This window comes from Nicotiana tabacum, chromosome 6 (assembly GCF_000715075.1).
Source record: "Nicotiana tabacum cultivar K326 chromosome 6, ASM71507v2, whole genome shotgun sequence".
NCBI lineage: Eukaryota > Viridiplantae > Streptophyta > Magnoliopsida > Solanales > Solanaceae > Nicotiana > Nicotiana tabacum.
In genome coordinates, this window is record NC_134085.1 from 88,523,151 (window position 1) to 88,543,354 (window position 20,204).

Sequence of the window (20,204 nt, forward strand, 5' to 3'; positions counted from 1 at the left end):
TATTAGGGATGGATTGGTTGTCCCCGTATCATGCGATCTTGGATTGTCATGCCAAGACCGTGACCTTAGCCTTACCGGATTTGCCCCATTTAGAATGGAGAGGGACTCCTGGTCATTCTTCTCGCAGCGTTATTTCTTATATGAAGGCTCGACGCATGGTCGAGAAGGGGTGTCTAGCGTATCTGGCTTATGTTCGCGACTCCAGCGCTGAGGTCCCGTCTATTGATTCTATTCCTATTGTTCGGGAGTTTCCCAAGGTCTTCCCTTCAGACCTGCCGGGCATGCCGCCCGACAGGGATATTGATTTTTGTATTGATCTGGCTCCGGGCACTCAGCCCATTTCCATTCTGTCGTGTCGTATGGCGCCGCCAGAATTGAAGGAGTTAAAGGGTCAGCTTCAAGATTTGCTTGAGAAGGGTTTCATTAGACCCAGTGTTTCACCTTGGGGCGCACCGGTGCTAGTTGTGAAGAAAAAGGATGGTTCGATGAGGATGTGCATTGATTACCGATAATTGAACAAGGTGACGATTAAGAACAAGTACCCACTGCCGAGGATCGATGATTTATTCGACCAGCTTCAGGGTGCGAGGGTGTTTTCAAAGATAGATTTGAGATCTGGCTACCACCAGTTGAGGATTAAAGCGTCTGATGACCCTAAGACAGCATTTCACACTCGGTCTGGGCACTATGCGTTTTTGGTCATGTCATTTGGATTGACTAATGCCCCAGCAGCGTTCATGGAGTTGATGAACCGAGTGTTCAGACCTTATTTGGACTTGTTCGTGATAGTCTTCATTGATGATATTCCTATATACTCCTGCAGTCAGGAGGAGCATGAGCAGCACCTCAGAGCGGTTCTTCAGACCCTGAAGGATAGTCAGTTGTATGCTAAGTTCTCGAAGTGCGAGTTTTGGCTGAGTTCGGTCGCATTCCTGGGTCATGTCGTATCAGTAGCAGGTATTCAGGTAGACCCAAAGAAGATAGAGGCAGTCAAGAACTGGCCTCGACCAGCTTCAGCTACGGAGATTTGGAGTTTCCTGGGGTTAGCAGGTTACTACCGTCGGTTCGTGGAGGGGTTTTCATCCATTGTAGCCCCTATGACCAGATTGACCCAGAAAGGTGCCCAGTTCAAATGGTCAAATTAGTGTGAGGCGAGCTTTTAGAGGCTCAAGGCAGCTCTGACCACGACACCGGTGTTGGTTTTGCCCACAGGTTCAGGGCCCTATACAGTCTATTGTGATGCATCTCGTATTGGACTTGGTGCAATGTTGATGCAGGATGGCAAGGTCATTGCCTATGCTTCGAGGCAGTTGAAGGTTCATGAGAAGAACTATCCAGTGTATGATTTGGAGTTGGCAGTCATTGTTCACGCATTGAAGATTTGGAGGCACTATCTGTATGGTGTGGCGTGTGAGGTGTTCACGGATCATAAGAGTCTTCAGTATTTGTTCAAGCAAAAGGAGTTGAATTTAAGGCAGAGGAGGTGGTTGGAATTGTTGAAAGGTTATGACATCACTATCTTATTTCACATGGGAAAGGCCAATGTGGTAGCCGATGCCTTGAGTAGGAAGTCAGTCAGTATGGGCAGTCTGGCTTATATTTCGGTCGGTGACAGACTACTTGCTTTGGACGTTCAGGCTTTGGCCAATCAGTTTGTGAGGTTGGACATTTCTGAGCCTAGTCGAGTATTAGCTTGCACGGTCGCTCGTTCTTCATTATTGGAGCGTATCCGTGATCAGCAATTCGATGATCCTCATTTGTGTGTCTTGAGAGACACGGTGCAGCATGTAGGTGCCAAGAAAGTAACTTTGGATGATAATGGCGTATTGAGATTGCAGGGGCGAGTTTGTGTGCCCAATGTTGATGGGATTCGAGAGTTGATCTTAGCGGAGGCCAACAGTTCTCGGTATTCTATTCACCTGGGTGCCGCGAAGATGTATTAGGATTTGAGGCAGCACTATTGGTGGCGCAAGATGAAGAAAAACATCGTTACGCATGTCGCTCGGTGTTTGAATTGTCAGCAGGTTAAGTACGAGCATCAAAGACCTGGTGGTCTATTTTAGAGGATTGCATTTCCCGAGTGGAAGTGGGAGAGGATTACGATGGATTTCATTACTGGACTTCCAATGACTCGGAAGAAGTTTGATGCAGTTTGGGTCATTGTTGATAGGCTAACCAAGTCAGTGCATTTTGTTCCTGTTGTAGCCACCTATTCGTCCGAAAGGTTAGCCGAGATTTATATCAGGGAGATTGTTCGCCTTCATGGGGTGCCGCTATCTATCATCTCGGATCGGGGTACGCAGTTCACCTCGCATTTCTAGAGAGCGATCAGCGAGAGTTGGGCACCCAGGTTGAGTTGAGTACAGCATTTCATCCCCAGACGGACGGTCAGTCCGAGAGGACTATTCAGATTCTTGAGGATATGCTCCGAGCCTGTGTCATTGATTTTTGAGGCTCATGGGACCAGTTTTTCCCTTTAGCAGAGTTCGCCTACAACAACAGCTACCAGTCCAGCATTCAGATGGCTCCGTATGAGGCGTTGTATGGTAGGCAATGTCGGTCTCCAGTTGGATGGTTTGAGCCGGGAGAGGCTCGATTATTGGGTACGGATCTGGTTCCGGAGGCCTTGGACAAGGTCAGGATTATTCAGGATAGACTTCGTACGGCTCAGTCCAGACAAAAGAGTTATGCAGACCGCAAGGTCAGAGATGTTGCTTTCATGGTTGGGGAGTGGGTATTGCTCTGTGTATCGCCTATGAAGGGCGTGATGAGATTTGGGAAGAAGGGCAAGCTCAGCCCTAGGTTCATCGGTCCATTTGAGATTCTTGATTGTGTGGGAGAGGTGGCTTATAGACTTGCCTTGCCACCTAGCTTGTCAGTTGTGCATCCCGTGTTTCATGTATCTATGCTCCGAAAGTATCGCGGAGATCCATCGCACGTGTTAGATTTCATCACTGTCCAATTGGAAAAGGATTTGTCATATGAGGAGGAGCCGGTGGCTATTCTAGACTGGCAGGTTCGACAGTTGAGGTCGAAGAGTTTTCCTTCGGTGCGTGTTCAGTGGAGAGGTCAGCCTCCTGAGGCATCGACCTGGGAGTCCGAGTCCGATATGCGGAGCCGTTATCCTCATTTATTTCCCGACTCAGGTACTTCTTTCTTTTGTCCGTTCGAGGACGAACGGTTGTTTTAGAGGTGGAGAATGTGACGACCCGAAGGGTCACCACCGTAGTTCTTACTTGTTCCGCGCTTTCGAGGCCTTGAAAACCTCGCTTTTAGTTTCCTCGATTGGTGTGCGCAGTTCGGGCGCATAGCCGGAAAGTTTTTATGTTAGAATATGCGAATTTTGTGAAAAATTTGATGAATTTTGATATTAATATGCATAATACTGACTTTGGTCAATATTTCGGGTAAAACGGACCCGGACCTGTGATTCGATGGTCCCGGAGGGTTCGTAGAAAAATATGGGACTTGGGCGTGTACCCGAAATCAAATTCCGAGGTCCCAAGCCCGAGAAATGAATTTTTGTGTGAAATTGTTTTCTGAAATTAATTAAGGAAAATGAAGAAGAAAATTGATCAGAAAACTGTGGTATCGGGCTCGTATTTTGGTTCCGACGCCCGGTACGAGTCTTAAATATGTTTTAAGCACTATCTGTAAAGTTTGGCTAAAAACGGATGTCATATGACATGTTTCGGACTTAAAATGGGGAATTTGAGTTTTTATGAAAGTTGAAAGAAAATCATGTATTTTGAGGCTTGATCCTATGTATATGATGTTATTTTGGCGATTTGATCGCACGAGTAAGTCCGTAAGGTGTTTTCGAGATCATATGAATGTTTGGTTTGGAGCCCCGAGGGCTCGGGTGAGTTTTGAGTAGGGCCCGGGAGGTTTTTGACTTAGAAAAATATACATGTTCGGATGTTGCAAGCCCAGCGTGGCCGCGGCCATTTCCGCGCGGTCCGCGCTGGCAGCCACGCGGCCGCGGTGCTTTTCTGTACGGTCCGCATGGTGGGGTTCAGAGGGTCGACCAGCGCGGCCGCGCACCAAATCAGTGTGGTCCGCGTTGGGTGGGTTCAGAGAGAGCCCACTTCTCCCCTCCCTCGGCACGGCCGCGGTGCATTTCTGTGCGGTCCGCGCCAACCCCTAGCAAAATGTATAAATTCAGGATTTTTAGTCATTTTTCCACTTTTCAAAAACCCAAAACCTAAGAGGCGATTTTCCAAACAACTTTTCTTCTTCAAAATGATTGGTAAGTGATTTCTACTCATTTTCTTCACTTATTAACATCTTTTAACATGATTACAACTTCAAAACAAGGATTTTCATGGGGGAAAATTGGGTGTTTTGGGTAGAACCTAAGTTTTCTACAAATTGAGGAGTTGGACCTCAATTTGGGGTCCGATTTCAAAACAAAGCATATATTTGGATTCGTGGGAGAATGGGTAACCGGGTTTTGGTCCGAACCTCGAGTTTCGACCACGTGGGTCCGGGGGTGTCTTTGGCCTTTTTGGGAAAAACCTTGTAAAACTTATTTTCATGCATTGGGATTGATCCATTTAGTAATTATTAATGTGATTGAGAAAATTATGACTAGATTCGAGCGGATTGGTGGTGGAATCAAGAGGTAAAGCTATACTAGAAGCGTGAGTTAAGTTTGGAGCATTCGAGGTAAGTGTTTGTTCTAACTTTCGCTCGAGGGAATAGGATTAGGATGATATTTGCTACTTGCAAATGTGGAGTACGGTGTTTAAGCATGGTGACGGTTATCTATGCACCGGAGTCTAGCATGACCGTGAGTCTTGATTGCTTTTAATTCGAATAATGTGACACAAGCTCCTTGTTTATTTGATGAGTTTCATATGATGTGAACGGTTGAGGTAGAATTGTGATTGGTGTACTCTTGGAGTGTTAGCTCGAACATGAATGTGTTAGTTGAGGAAGAAGTGATTTAAAATGAGAATGTGTTGTGATTACTCCCTTGCCGGGATGTGTAGACTGATATATATACTCTCCCTTGTTGGGATATTTTGGGCTGTTAGTTGTACCCTTGCCGGGTTAAAGGTATTGAGTTGTTATTCTTCCCTGAAGGGGTCTACTATATGAAGTCAGATATTATGAACTATATTATGGGATCGTGTGGCACGCCGTCCACTTGGTTATTGGCCTCCGTTGCCGGTGACATATTGTGCACTGTGATAAAGATGAAATGGGAACGGGTGGTACGCCTACCACGTGGTATATGGAAATAGGGATCGTGTGGCACGCCGTCCACTTATATACTATATTATGGGATCGTGTGGTACGTCGTCCACTTATATACTATATTATGGGATCGTGTGGCACGCCGTCCACTTATATACTATATTATGGGATCGTGTGGCACGCCGTCCACTTATATACTATATTATGGGATCGTGTGGCACGCCGTCCACTTATATACTATATTATGGGATCGTGTGGCACGCCGTCCACTTATATACTATATTATGGGATCGTGTGGCACGCCGTCCACTTATATACTATATTATGGGATCGTGTGGCACGCCGTCCACTTATATATGATAATATGGGATCGTGTGGCACGTCGTCCACTATATATATATATATCATGGAAACCGGAGTTTCTTCTGTTTATTTCCGATATTTTATTTTTATTTGTTACTCCCCGATAGCATGTCCCCTCCCAGCCTTACTTTGTATTATCTTGTTATTGTTTTCTTGCACTCGTTATATATATCTGTACAGGTTAATTGTGGTAGGTCCTGTTTAGCCTCGTCACTACTTCGTCGGGGTTAGGCCAGGCACTTACCTGCACATGGGGTCGGTTGTGCTGATGCTACACTCTGTGCATTTTGTGCACAGATCAGGGAGCAGCTTACGGACCACAACAGTAGGACTTCTGGGAGCTATCTTCAGTCCAGGGACTCTCAAGGTAGCCTAGCTGGCGTTCGCAGGCAGAAGCCCCTTTCCATGTTTCCGTTTGTTCATCTTGTATCAGACAAACATGATGTTTTCCCTTTCAGACATTGTTTGTAGTATTCTGTAGTAGTCCGTGAGCCAGTGACACCAGACCTTGGGTAGTGATGTGTATTAAACTTCCGCACTTTTGGTTTTCAGTTGCTTTAGATTTAAAGTCTTCCGCTTAAATTTTGTCTCGTTTATTTTATTGTTTGAAAGAAAGCAAGAAAGGTGTTTTAAATATTTGGCTTGCCTAGCTCCGATAGGAGGCGCCATCACGACACCCGATGGTGGGAAATCCGGGTCGTAATATGTATGTTGTTAAAACATGAAATATTGTATTTAATACTGGACTTGAATAGTCCAGATTCTTTTGTCCTAAATTCGTCCAATTTTGGTTACTCCCTAAAAAATATGCTGGAAATTTTACTTATGAAGGGATATGAGCCTGTACATTATAATGAAGAATCGGAAAATATTGGAAACTTGGTATCTAGAACAATTTACTGGAACTAAATAATTAAATATTTTATTTCCTATATATTACACTGGAGTTATAGTTTATTAAAACATGATATCCTGTATTTCATACTAGACTTGAATAATCCAGCTTATTTTATCCTAAATTCGTCCAATTTTGGTTACTCCCTATAAAATATGTTGGAAATGCTACTTATGAAGGAATATAAGCCAGTACATTATAATGGAGAATCGGAAAATATTGGAAACTTGGTATCTAGAACAATTTACTTTAATTAAATAATTAATTATTTCGTTTCCTGTATATAACACTGGAGTTATAGTTTATTAAAACATGATATCCTGTATTTAATACTGGACTTGAATAATCCAGATACTTTTATCCTAAATTCGTTCAATTTTGGTTACTCCGTATAAAATATGTTGGAAATGCTACTTATGAAGGGATATAATCCAGTACATTATGATGGAGAATCGAAAAATACTGGAAACTTGATATCTAGAACAATTTACTGGAATTAAATAATTAAATATTTTGTTTCATGTATATTACACGGGTATTATAGTTTATTAAAACATGATATCCTGTATTTCATACTGGACTTGAATAATGCGGATTCTTTTATACTAAATTCGTCCAAATTTGGTTACTCTCTATAAAATATGCTGGAAATGTCATTTATGAAGGCATATAAGAAGTCGAAAATAGTTAAAACTTGGTATCTAGTACAATTAACTGTAATTAAATAATTAAATATTTTGCTTCCTGTATATTACACTGGAGTTATACGTTATTAAAACATGATATCCTGTAATTTATACTGGACTTGAATAATCCAGATTATTTAATCCTATATTCGTCCAATTTTAGTTACACCCTATAAAATATGCTAGAAATGCTACATATGAAGGCATATAAGCTAGTATATTATAATGCAGAAGTGGAAGATAATGGAAACTTGGTATCTAGTACAATTTACTGGAATTAAATAATTAATTATTTTGTTTCCTGTATATTACACTGGAGTTATATGTTATTAAACCATGATATCCTGTATTTAATACTGGATTTGAATAATCCAGATTCTTTTATCCTAAATTCGTCCAATTTTGATTACTCCCCATAAAATGTTGGAAATGCTACTTATGAAGGCATATAAGCCAGTACATTATAATGGACAATCGAAAAATATTGAAAACCTGGTATCTAGAACAATTTACTGGAATTAAATAATTAATTATTTTGTTTCCTGTATATAACATTGGAGTTATAGTTTATTAAAACATGATATCGTTTATTTCATACTGGACATGAATAATCCAGATTCGTTTATCCTAAATTCATCCAATTTTGGTTACTCCCTATAAAATATGCTGGAAATGTTACTTATGAAGAGATATAAGCCAGTACATTATAATGGAGAATTGGAAAATATTGGTAATTTGGTGTCTAGAACAAACTGGAATTAAATAATTTATTATTTTGTTTCTTGTATATTTCACTGGAGTTATATGTTGTTTAAACATGATATCCTGTATTTAATACTGGACTTGAATAATCCAGATTTTTTTATCCTAAATTCGTCCAATTTTGGTTACTCCCTATAAAATATGCTGGAAATGCTAATTATAAAGGCATATAAGCAGTATATTATAGTGGAGAACTGGAAAATAGTGGAAACTTGGTATCTAGTACAATTTAGTAGAATTAAATAATTTAATCTTTTATTTCCTGTATATAACACTGCAGTTATATATTTTTAAACTACTATGTCCCGTATTTAATACTGGACTTGAAAAATCCAGAATTTTTATGCTAAATTTGACCAATTTTGGTTAATCCATATAAAATATTCTGGAAATTCTACTTATGAAGGGATATAAGCCAGTATATTATAATGGAGAAGTGTAAAATAGTGCAAAATTGGTAATTACAATAATTTACTGGAATTAAATAATTTAAAATTATGTTCCTATATATTTTGTTGGAGGTATATGTTCGGAAATTATATGTCCAGTAATTTATACTGGAACTTCATAAACAAGATTTTTTTTGCAGCAAATCAAGAAACAAAAAAAAACAGTAATAATATTTTGAAAAACAAGAATACCAAACAAATTATTCGGGATTACAATCAATTTTTCATATCAGACAATGCAACCTTATTGTGTATAATCAATCATTTTTTCTCTGTATTTTCTTGCATAAGGATGAACTACAGCAGCATTTGTGCAATTTGTTCTGTTATGCCCATATTGTTTGCAGCGACCACATTTTGGCTCCTTCTTGTATTCTGTACCGGAAACATGTCGATTCTTCTATCTTCTTCCTAGCATTACTTTTGCATCTGGAGGCTTAGTGATTTCTGATTTAATAGTTTCTGGTATAACCCATGTTGATCAATCACCTATAGAATTTACTTGCCCTTCATATGCTTTCAACCAAAAGTCCCTTGAATAATAGGCTGAGCAAAAGGCCGATTTCTTTTGATATATACTGTCAATTGCAGCAATTGCATGTTCACAGGGTATTTCATCTAGCTGAAATTGACAACAATCACATGTTCTTTTGTCTAGATCAACAATAAATTCCATACCCCCTTCTTTCACATTGAATTTGAGTCGATCAATGGGCAATACTCTAAATGTAAAAGCTGGTTTAATTTTTTCTTCCAATGTTGCTTCTGCCCAATTTGATATCTCACGGAATATTCCTTCTCCATTTGTCCTTCTTTCATAGAACCAGCTTTGCAACTTTTCTTGTATGAAATCCATCATTGTTAAAAGTGGCAATTCTCTTGCACGTCTCAATACATTATTCATTGACTCAACAATATTTATTGTTAACATATCATATCGTCTTCTCGGACAATGTGAACGAGCCCACCTTCCTGGTGGTTCCTCCATCAAATAATTAAATGTTTTCTTATCAACAACAGCTATTTGGGACATGAAGTCATCAAATTCTGATTGAAGGTATACTCTTGCAGCACTTTGAAAAAGGTTTAGTACAGTATTTCTCACTCTTCTTTGCTTTAGATTCTTTTCTAAATGATATATGCAAATACCATGGTAGCACTCAGGGAAAACCTTTGCAATACCATTTGCAATGGCCTTGTGTCGATATGACAAAAACATTAAATCCTTACGAATCCCAATTGCTTTTCTTAATTCTCTGAAATACCATTCATATGATTCGTTATTCTCTGAATCCGCTACCCCAAATGCTATAGGGAAAATCTGGTTATTTGCATCTTTTGTAACAGCCACTAACAGAACACCTCTATATTTATTTTTTAGAAATGTTCCATCAATTGCAATAAGTGGTCTACAATACTTCCACCCAGAAATTGATGCCCCATACATGAAAAACATGTAGACAAACCTATTCAATTGAAAAGTAAATAACTTTCAGTTATACCATATGACAAATTGAATACTAATAACATACTACACAAAAAGCTTAAAGACGACAGACTTCCATTAAAATATACTGAAATCAAACACAACTCAAATATTATATACTGGATTAAAGAACATAATAAAAAAGAAGACGAATAATCACTCAAAAAAGTAATGACAAATAAAACAAACTTCTAGGTTAAACAGAACTCATCCAGTATAATATACTGGACAGAAAACTTAAACAAGGCAGACATCCCGTAAAATATACTGGAGTACATCCCATAAAAGCTTACACAAGGCAGATATCCCGTAAAATATACTGGAGAAAAAGCTTACACAAGGCAAACATCCCGTAAAATATCCCGTATAACATACTGGAGGACAAACATTCACACGAGAATTCAGTATAATATACTGGACAAAAATTTATTACTAAATTTTGAAGGCCTCTATTTTATACACAAACATAAGAAATTTACCTGTTTTCTGCATCTCTTTGAATATTAGTATATGATCCTGTATTTTTTTGTTCGATCATATACAAATATGATGCCAGCTACTCATAATTCTGTTCAATTGTTCCTCTTAATAAAGATAAGCCTTTTTGAATAGCATGCCATGCTTTTCCATAACCAACATCTATTCCATGTGCTCTTTTCATTTCTGAAATGACAAACTTAGGCTTTACTTCAGTAACTATGTCCCTTAAGTTGTAAATCATATAATCTTTAATCACATTAGAAGTTGCTTGTCTTTGGTGTGATTTTCTAATATCAACCGAGCACTCATGTGTTCTCTGAAATTTAACTATTTTAAAAAGTGTTGATTGTTTAATTCTTGAACCTCGAACAGTCCAACCACACTTTTCATCAGCACATACCAAAGAATATCTTGTGTTACTTGACCTCTTAACATAAAACTCAAAGTGCTCCTTTATAGCCGCTAAGCAAAAACATCTAATCATAGCATTTTTGTCTTGAAAAACTGACCCGAGTTTTACATCATCCAATGATGCATTTTCCTTTAGTATTATTGATGGGGATTCTTTTGCCTTTCCTTTTGCTTTCCTTTTTCTTCCTTCAATAGTGTCTAGTGATTCAATCTCTTGATCTTCCACAGGAATTACAATTTCATTTTGCATTGTAATGTCATAAATTGGCATCTCCTGCTCTTCTGCTACTTCCGATATCAGCAGTACTTGCTCTTCCGGAACATATGTGTTTCTGTGCAATAATTGATGATTGGCAATTTCCATTATTGCACTACTTTCTGGTTGTTGATCTGGTATTTCTGATATTTCAAAAATAAATTTGGAACTTTTATAGTATGGATTATTTTTTAAAAGCATCATACACAAGCTAAGATCTTCATCTTTTGTCACTTGTATTCCCTTAGCAGTACCTAGGTTGATATTAAGCCATACTTTTGCTTCAAACTTGTTGTTGTTGAACTCCATAACTTCAAAAATTTTACTCATGGATTCTTCAAACGAAGTCCCATCATTTATAAGGAGAAGCTTTGTTTTATGATCTAAGTACTTGAAATCTGCTGTCCATTTGCCATCGAATGCGATAAGCAAGAAATTTGAATGCATCATGTATTTAATGAAACCAAATAATAAGATGGAGTTATAATTCGAGCAAAGTATAGTAGATACAAATTATAAATTGTCTTACCTATCTCTAATACAATATACTGGCATATATAGCTTTATAACTAGATTTTTCAGTATAATTATCAGTAAGTAACTAAAATAAGAAATACAACAATAGTTAAATCAGCAAACTTTGGATAAAATATCTTTTTTGTGAACATCCTGTATAAAATATTGGAAATTATAATTTTGCAAGGTACATCTCCAACAAAATATACAGGAACCCAAATAATTAGATATTTAGATGTTATACTGTTAAAAAATATAACTCCAGTATAATAAGCTGGAATAATTGAGTTTTTCATATAAATTAAGCAAATTTCAGCTTATTATAATGGAGTTACTGGAGTCACACAAACATCCAGTATAATATACTGGAAGTATCTAAGTTTTACATATTAATTTAGAAAAATCCAGCAAAATATACTGGCGTTATGTTCTGAAGCATTCTATATTATTTATAGTTATTTTGAACAATGTAGATTTTATTAGTTACGATCTAAATTACAGAAAAGAAGATATTTAATATAATTTAGCACAGATTAACGCATTGAGAAAATTAGACAATAACACAGATTAAAGCATTAATTGAGAGAGTTAAAACAACAAACTTTGTGTAAAAAATCTGGTTTGTGAACATCCTGTATAAAATACTGGACATTATAATTCTGCAATGTACATCTCTAGCAAAATATACAGGAACCCAAATAATTAGATATATAGAAGTTATAATATTAAAAAATATAACTCCAGGATCATACGCTGGAAATAATTGAGTTTTTCATATATATTAAGCAAATTCCAGTTTATTATACTGTTGTTACTGTAGTCAACCATACTTCCAGTATATTATACTGGAAATGTCTAAGTTTTACATATTAATTTAGAAAAGTCCAGCTAATTATACTGGTGTTATGTTCTGAAGGATTTTGTATTATTTTTTGTGGTTTTGAACAATGCAGATTTAAATAGTTACAATCTAAATTACAGAAAAGAAAATATTTAATACAATTAAGCACAGATTAACGCATTGAGAAAATGTGTCAAAATAACACAGATTAAAGCATTAATTGAGAGAACTTACTTCGATTTGCAGAAAATTCGAAGAATCAAAAATTTTTACTGAAAGAATTTTCTGGTTTGAATTACAAACAAAAGAATTGTAGAGAATCACAATTAAATCTGTGGTAGTAGAAGATAGATTTAATTGAGAGAGCTTACTTCGATTTTCAATTTAAAGCCGGAAGGTTTTGCTAAAGAAGAATATAAGGTCAAGTCGCGTAAATTTAATAAACATAGTAGGGGTATTTTAGTCAACAAATTGTTACCGTGCTTAATTCGCGGCTAAATATCGTTGACTTTTGATTATGTGGCTAAATTTGATTGACCAGGTGTAAACTGGCCATTTATAAATTTTCCCCGGTGTTAAGAGGCGGCTCTAGTGTTCTTTCCTAGTTAAATTCAAATTCTTTTCCGAGTATGATTCTTTAAGTAGAAGAAAAGTTGACTTCTGTACAATTTTCAGCGTCCCGTATCGATGGAGTTACTATTGCAAGTCTTGTATGTGTATACTTCCATAATTGAGAAATGCAATCCCATTCAAGGTACTAATTATCACATGGATGGACATAATTGATCAAAGGGATACTTCTATGTGGCCCCCCTAGTCAAGAGAAGATATCTTTCTTTTTGAATATGATATAGCATCAATATTCCACAAGTATGAGCAAAGATGTCTTAAGATTGGCGTATGTATTTTGAAAGTACACTTGGCCAAAATGTACCACTCTAGCTAATTGAAAATAATTACTTTCAAGAGGTGATTTCATACCCCAAAAAGCTTTGAAGTAGGGGGCATTTGTAGGCAGTGAAAATTTTATTAAATTTAAATCTATAAGTAATTTAGATTTAATCTTAAGCTAAATATATTTTGATCCAAATAAATGTTACGGGCTAATATAATTGGATAAATTATATAAATCCAATATATATGAATTAAATAAATAAGTCTTAATTTATTGAGCTAACCATATAATTGGGCTGTGAATGATGAACTCACTTCATTAGGCTCAATATGCCATCTTCCTAGATGCCCAGTTTGGTGTCACGTGTCAAATGATATGGCACGCCAAGTGAAACGGAAGAGCCAATATGATCATTTTATATGTCAAAATAATAAGGCATGCCAAGTCAAATTAAAAGGCCAATGAAACTACGCCACATGTGCAAGTGACATGTTCCGGCCAATCAAATACGGCCATGGCACGCTTCAATCTGATTGTTCGGAAAGAGTTTATTCTCATCACAACTCTTCCCTTCCACAACTATAAATAGGGGTCTTCATAACTTAGAAAGGAACCAGAAATTATAACAGGAAGTAAGAGAGAGAGCTCATGGATCAAACGCTGCAAATTTCTCTACAAGTTTCAAGCTTCAAGCAATCAAGTTCAAGTTCAAGAAATCAAGTTCAAGATCAAGAACGAAGAACAAATCAAGGTTCAAGGAGTACGAGTTCAAATCAAAGTTCGTGCTAGTTGAATTCAAGATCATCGTTCGTGGCAACAATATAGATTCAAGATCAAGCTCGAAGGTCCTTGAATTTATTTTCTATTGGAAAGAAGAATGAGAGGATTCATAGAGAATGTACACTCATATCATTTTAAATCAAATACTACAATTGTTGCAATATTTTTCGGTCTCGATTTTATTTTCTTGACGCAAATTTATTATCTACACAACCATCACAAAAAATATAATTCTTATATTCCTTAAGATTTTTAATAATTTGTATTCGAAATCAGAAAATCATAGAAGTAAAGAAATATTAGTTCAATAAAGCAAAACATAAAATAATTTTCGAGCTCACAAATTGTGACGACCCGGCCAGTCGTCTCATGAGTTACCGCACCATTTCCCCATTTTCATCTTCCTTATGCTTCATTATCCATATCTTGTGTAATCGAGTTGATTTGAAGGGGTTTTAATAAGAAATAAGACACTTAGTCTCTTTTAAGAAGGCTTAAGTTGAAAAAGTCAACCGGATATTGACTTATGTGTTAGAGGGTTCGGATGTGAGTTCCGATGATTCGGTTAGCTTCGGGAGGTGATTTGTGACTTAGGAGAGTGATCGGAAGTGGTTTTGGAGGTACGGTGTAGAATTAGGCTTGAATTGGCGAAGTTAGTATTTTGGCGAATTCCGGTTGATAGGTGAGATTTTGATCCGAGGGTCGAAATGGAATTCCGAGAGTTTCTGTAGCTTCGTTATGTCATTTTGGACTTGTCCGCAAAATTTGAGGTCATTCGAACGTGGTTTGGTTGGGTTTTTTATCAAAAATAGAATTTGGAAGTTCTTGAGATTCATAGGCTTGAATTCGATGTGATTTGATGATTTTTGGTGTTAGTCGAGGTGTTTTGATGATTGGAACGAGGTTGAATAATGTTTAGTGTAACGACCCGACCGGTCGTTCTGAGCTCCGGCGCGTCATTCAGCAGTTTGAGGCCATAAGCGGCTTCATCTCAGGTATATTGACTTGTGTGTATGGTCAGAATTAAAATTCAGGAAGTTTGGAGTCAAATCTAAATGGAAATTCTCATTTTGAAAGCTTAAAATTGAAGAAATGAACTAGGATTTGAATTTTGAGTAAACGACCTCGGAATTGGGATCTGAAAGTTCCAGCATGTTCGTATGATGATTTCGGACTTGGGCGTATGTCCAGATTTGGTTTTGGGTAACCCGTGAGCATTTCAGCGTATATTGAGAAAGTTAGTACTTTAGAAGAATTTCATAAATTTGGGTTGGAAGGCATTTCAGTGTTATAGAAGTCCGTTTGGGATTCCGAGTCTGGGAATAGCTCCGTATGGTGATTCTTGAGTTGGAAGCGCGATCGGAAGTGAATTCAGATGTCCGGAGGTCATTTTGAAGTCATTTGGCTAAATATAGAAATTTGAAGGTTTTTGAGAAAATTCGACCGGAAATGGAAATTTTGATATCGGGGTCGGAATGCGGTTCCGAAAGATGGGGCAAGTCTGTAATGTCGAATGTGACTTGTGTGCAAAATTTGAAGTCATTCCGGAATGATTTTGGTAAGGTTTGAGACACTTAGTCTCTTTTAAGGAAGCCTAAGTTGGAAAAGTCAACCGAATATTGACTTATGTGTTAGAGAGATCGAAATGCGAATTTTATGGTTTGGATAGCTTCGTTAGGTGATTTGGAACTTAGAAGTGTGTCCGAAATATTTTTGTGATGACCGGTGTAGAATTAAGCTTGAATTGGCAAAGTTAGTATTTTGGCGAATTCCGGTTGATAGGTGAGATTTTGATCAGAGGGTCGGAATGGAATTCCGAGAGTTGTTGTAGCTTCGTTATATCATTTTGGACTTGTCTGCAAAATTTGAGGACATTCGGATGTGGTTTGGTTGGGTTTTTGATCAAAAATGGAATTTGGAAGTTCGTGAGATTCATAGGCTTGAATCCGATGATGATTTGATGTTTTGATGTTATTTTGGGTGTTTTGAAGGTTGGGACAAGTTTGAATGATATTGTGGGACATGTTGATATAATTGGTTAAGGTTCCGAGGGCCTCGGATGGATTTCGGAAGGTTAACGGAATGAAATTCGGACCAAAAAGAAAAGAAAAAGCTACAGAAATTTCTGCTGCAATTTTCTGCAGGTCTTTGGACTGCAATAGTGGAGCGTATTTCGGAGGCCTATATCTTTTTATCTATAAAGAATTTTGAGATGATTCAAAAACAAAAGTTATAGCCCTTCGTATCTAGTTTCCAGAAAGCTAAAGAAATCGTAATTTGGACATTTGTAGAGAAAGTTATGATTGATTAAAGATGACTGGTGGAGCAGTTTCTCCAGAAATTTTCTGATTTCATGGAGCCGATTTAGAAGCTCATATCTCGGGATATATAAAGAGTTATATGGTGTACAACCTATCAAATTAAAGATCTTTGAGTCTAGTTTCTAAATCTTCAAACCGTTTGTCATTTGGATATTTATACAAGACGTTATGAGTGTTTAAACAGAAGGTGTCCGACAAGGAACAATTTTAATAGGATGTACAACTTGTATAGCACAAGTGCAAGGTACAACTCGATGAAGCACGGGCAGATTCTTTTAAACACGGATTTGACTTATTTCTTTTATTTCTTTCATTTGGCTTGGACTATTTTGGAGAGAATTTCAAGGGGGATTTCATCAAACATCAAAGGTGAGTTGTTTCTACTTATTTTCAAGTTAAATACATGGATTAGAGCTGAAAACTCAAGTAATTTATGGACAAAAATAGTGGTTTAGGGCTTGAAACTTAAGAGAATTAAATGGTGATTTGAGGGGTCAAATGAACTCCGATTTTTATAGATTTTGGTATGTATAGACTCGTGGCGAGATAAGGGTCGTAATTATGTAAAAATTTCTGAATTTCGAGACGTGGGCCCGGGGCTCGGGTTTTGCTAATTTCGGGATTTCGACATTTTTCGAGTCTTTTCGATTGGGTTATATTCCTTTAGCCTATTGTAACGTATTCGTTGTGGTTTTGACTAGATTCGACGCGCGAAGAGGTCGATTCAATAGGAAAGGGCATTGCAGACTAGTTTACGGCCGGTTAGAGGTGAGTAATAGATGTAAATGCTATTCTGAGGGTTTGAAACCCCGGACTTTCACATCGTAACGCTATATTGAGGCGTGACACGCATTCCATGGTGAGTGCGGGGTAGGATACTATTGGGGATTGTGACTTGGTCCATCCCGTGTGATGTTTATACTATACTGGTGATTGATACACACACTTTATTGATATTACTGGGCTTGATGCCATGTTTGGGGCCTTGTGCCGATTTGTAAAATCCTTCGAGGATTGATATTACTGCTTAGCATGATTTGCATATCATTTAATTTCAGTCCAAGGTTTTAAATGCTGTTTTGCAAACTCAGCCATAATTCTAAGTGTTGAAAACTTAAATGATATTTTTAAATGTATTCCGGGCTGGGAACTTCTGTTTTGTAAATTCCCAAGGGGCTTATTATATTATTTTCTGGACTGATTATAAAGTGACTTGAAACAGTGGTAACAATGACACTGTGTGATATACTTGAAATAGTGGTAACAATGACACTGTGTGATATACTTGAAACAGTGGTAACAATGACATTGTGTGATATACTTGAAATAGTGGTAACAATGACACTGTGTGATATACTTGAAATAGTGGTAACAATGACACTGGATGATATACTTAAATAGTGGTAACAATGGCACTGGATGATATACTTGAACAGTGGTAACAATGGCATTGTATGATATAAATTGGTCAGCTAACAATGGTTGACCGGTCAGGTAACAATGACTGACCAAGATATTGCGCTTGGGCTGTAGGAGCCCCTCCGGAGTCTGTACACACCCCCAGTGAGCGCCATCGACGATAAATAAATATGGATGGCTCGGGCTGCACGCCGCAGTGGGTACTGGAATGTACCATCATATACATTGCATTGCATTCATGTATTTGTATTTATACTAGTGTTTAGCTGCTCAGTTACATATGTTGATGTATATTCGGATTGTAGCTTACTTTGTGTATTTACTGGATTTTCTTATCTTCGGACTGTAGTTACTTTTATTACTCACTGGGTCGGAGTACTCACTTTACTCCCTGCACCTTGTGTGCAGATCCAGGGCAGTCTCAGGCTCAGTAGATCCAGTTGATCAGCAGAGCCAGCCTCTGGGAGTATCGAAGTAGCTGCACGGCGTTCGCAGCCATTGATCTTCTCCCTCCTATCCTATCTCTTTATTTCCGCATTATCAGACTTTGGATATACCATGTATTAGGATGATATTCTGTATTCTAGAGGCTCAGATTCGTGACATCGGGTCCTAGTGAGATTATATTGTGTATTTTGTTAAATTTTTCAGTACTTTAATCTTGCTTAATTGATATTTCTTTTCGCTATTTTTGATAAATTGGGTTAAGTGTTGAATAATGGTCGGGCTTGCCTAGTAGTGTGCTGGGCGCCATCACGACCGGGATTTGGGTCGTGACAAGTTGGTATCAGAGCCTAGGTTACTTGGTCTCATGAGTCATGAGCCGGTTTAGTAGAGTCTCACGGATCGGTACGAAGACGTCTGTACTTATCCTTGGGAGGCTGCAGAACCTTTAGGAAAACTTCACATTCTTGAATTCTTATCGTGCGTCCTCGATTCAGCTTGAAAAGAAACTTTTGAAATTCCTTCCGCGTGATCGTATGCACCAACGGGCGCTCAGTATCAGATGTGTCTCGATGGCTTTTGATTCCCCGATTGAGGGGCGAGGTGTAATCTCTGTGAGTTTGAAGTTAGACCAGTCAGGAGGACTTGAGGCCAAATCTTTGACAATGGCTTGATCACCGAGGTGCTGATTTTGTGAGCAAGTGTTTTGAACTCATATGTTCATTATTGTCCTTGTTAGCCGGAATGGCGGTTGGATATCCACGTGATGAGTATGTTAGTGTTGCAAGGTGTATTTGTACGACTTGGTAGTGGCGAAGAAGCCTACTGGATAGTAGATGAACTGTTAAGTGATTCGTTTCTTATTATGATTTGTTGAGTAGCCCGAGTTATAGGCGCGTGAAGAATATTTTTCGTGTCTCATAGTTAGATAAGTCTGGGAGCTGAGAGCGCTTCCGTAAATGTATTATGACGAAATCATTGAGTCAAAGAGACCACTTCGAAGGTCGAAAATATTAAAGGAAGAATATGTTCCTACTTGATTGAATAGCCCAATAATGGAGGGTTGAAGGGTATTTTCTATGTGTTATGATTCAAATAGGTGCAACGCATGTCCATGTATCAATTTAGATTTATGTAATTGATATGCATTGTGATGATTTGTCAAGTTGTGGATGTGTTGTTAGGATGGTTTTGGTGATTCTCTGGCAGGTGGATAGGACCAATTACAAAGGAGACTCTGCCGAAACTTTTGAAAAATTTAGGACTTAGTAAGTGGGCTTAGCTGTTGTGTGAGTAAATGCAAGAATTGCAGAAGAGTTAAAATTCCAGATGATTCGTGTTTCCATGAGCTTATGATGGAGTGAGTTTAATCTCACCATGATATTACGGCAGCAATAGAGTATATGTGTTGTGATCTATGGCTTCGAGCCAAGTTGGGGAGCTTGTTGTTGATTAGTTGATTGCACGGTTTATTACCTGCGTGAATTCTGGTTATTGGCGTATTGGTGGGTTATTGCAGCTACGGAAAAGGACCATGAGTGGTAATTTGAGTAAATGAATTGTTGGATGCATGCTATGGTTAGCCTTATTGGCTCATGTTAAGACTTGAGGGAAGATTCATGATTTATGCCTCGTATAGGTGCAGGCTTCGAGGGAAGTGATCCCTCTAGGTGCTTTATCGAGAGGGTATTCATATGTTATAAAATTCAGTAGAGTTGGTTGCATTCGGGGCCAAGTCAGAGCTGGGTGGCTCTCAATAGCGGTCTTAGTTAATTCAAGAGGTAAAGTGTGGTGCCTAATGATTTTGAGTCTATAAGTACGGTTAAGAGTCAAGCTTTTGAAGCAGCTTATGAAGAAAGGCACAGAATGTTCTATGATGTTTTGACTTGCGGTGTAGCATTTGAGAGACATGAAATGGTCATGGTATTTGAGACAGCATGGTCTCGTGATTTAAGGTCACTCGGGGTGAGTTTGGTTGAAATAAGTTAGGTGTTAAAG

The 20,204-nt window shown here is 37.9% G+C and overlaps 1 protein-coding gene across 1 annotated transcript; it reads right to left on the reverse strand.

Moving 5' to 3' along the window:
* Positions 1–8,838: 8,838 nt before the first annotated feature.
* LOC107813490 (uncharacterized) lies at positions 8,839–10,381 on the reverse strand. Its single transcript, XM_075255611.1, has 2 exons — positions 10,323–10,381; positions 8,839–9,823 (listed from the first exon to the last, which is right to left on the reverse strand). The coding sequence occupies exons 1-2, from the start codon at positions 10,379–10,381 to the stop codon at positions 8,839–8,841; spliced, it is 1,044 nt and encodes a 347-aa protein (XP_075111712.1).
* Between the last annotated feature and the right edge of the window lie 9,823 nt (positions 10,382–20,204).

Coding starts and splice junctions, on each gene's coding strand:
- LOC107813490 (XM_075255611.1), bottom strand. CDS start 10,381: ATGATCGAACAAAAAAATACAGGATCATATACTAATATTCAAAGAGAT. Junction 9,824..10,322: donor CAAAGAGATGCAGAAAACAG/GTAAATTTCTTA, acceptor TCAATTGAATAG/GTTTGTCTACATGTTTTTCA.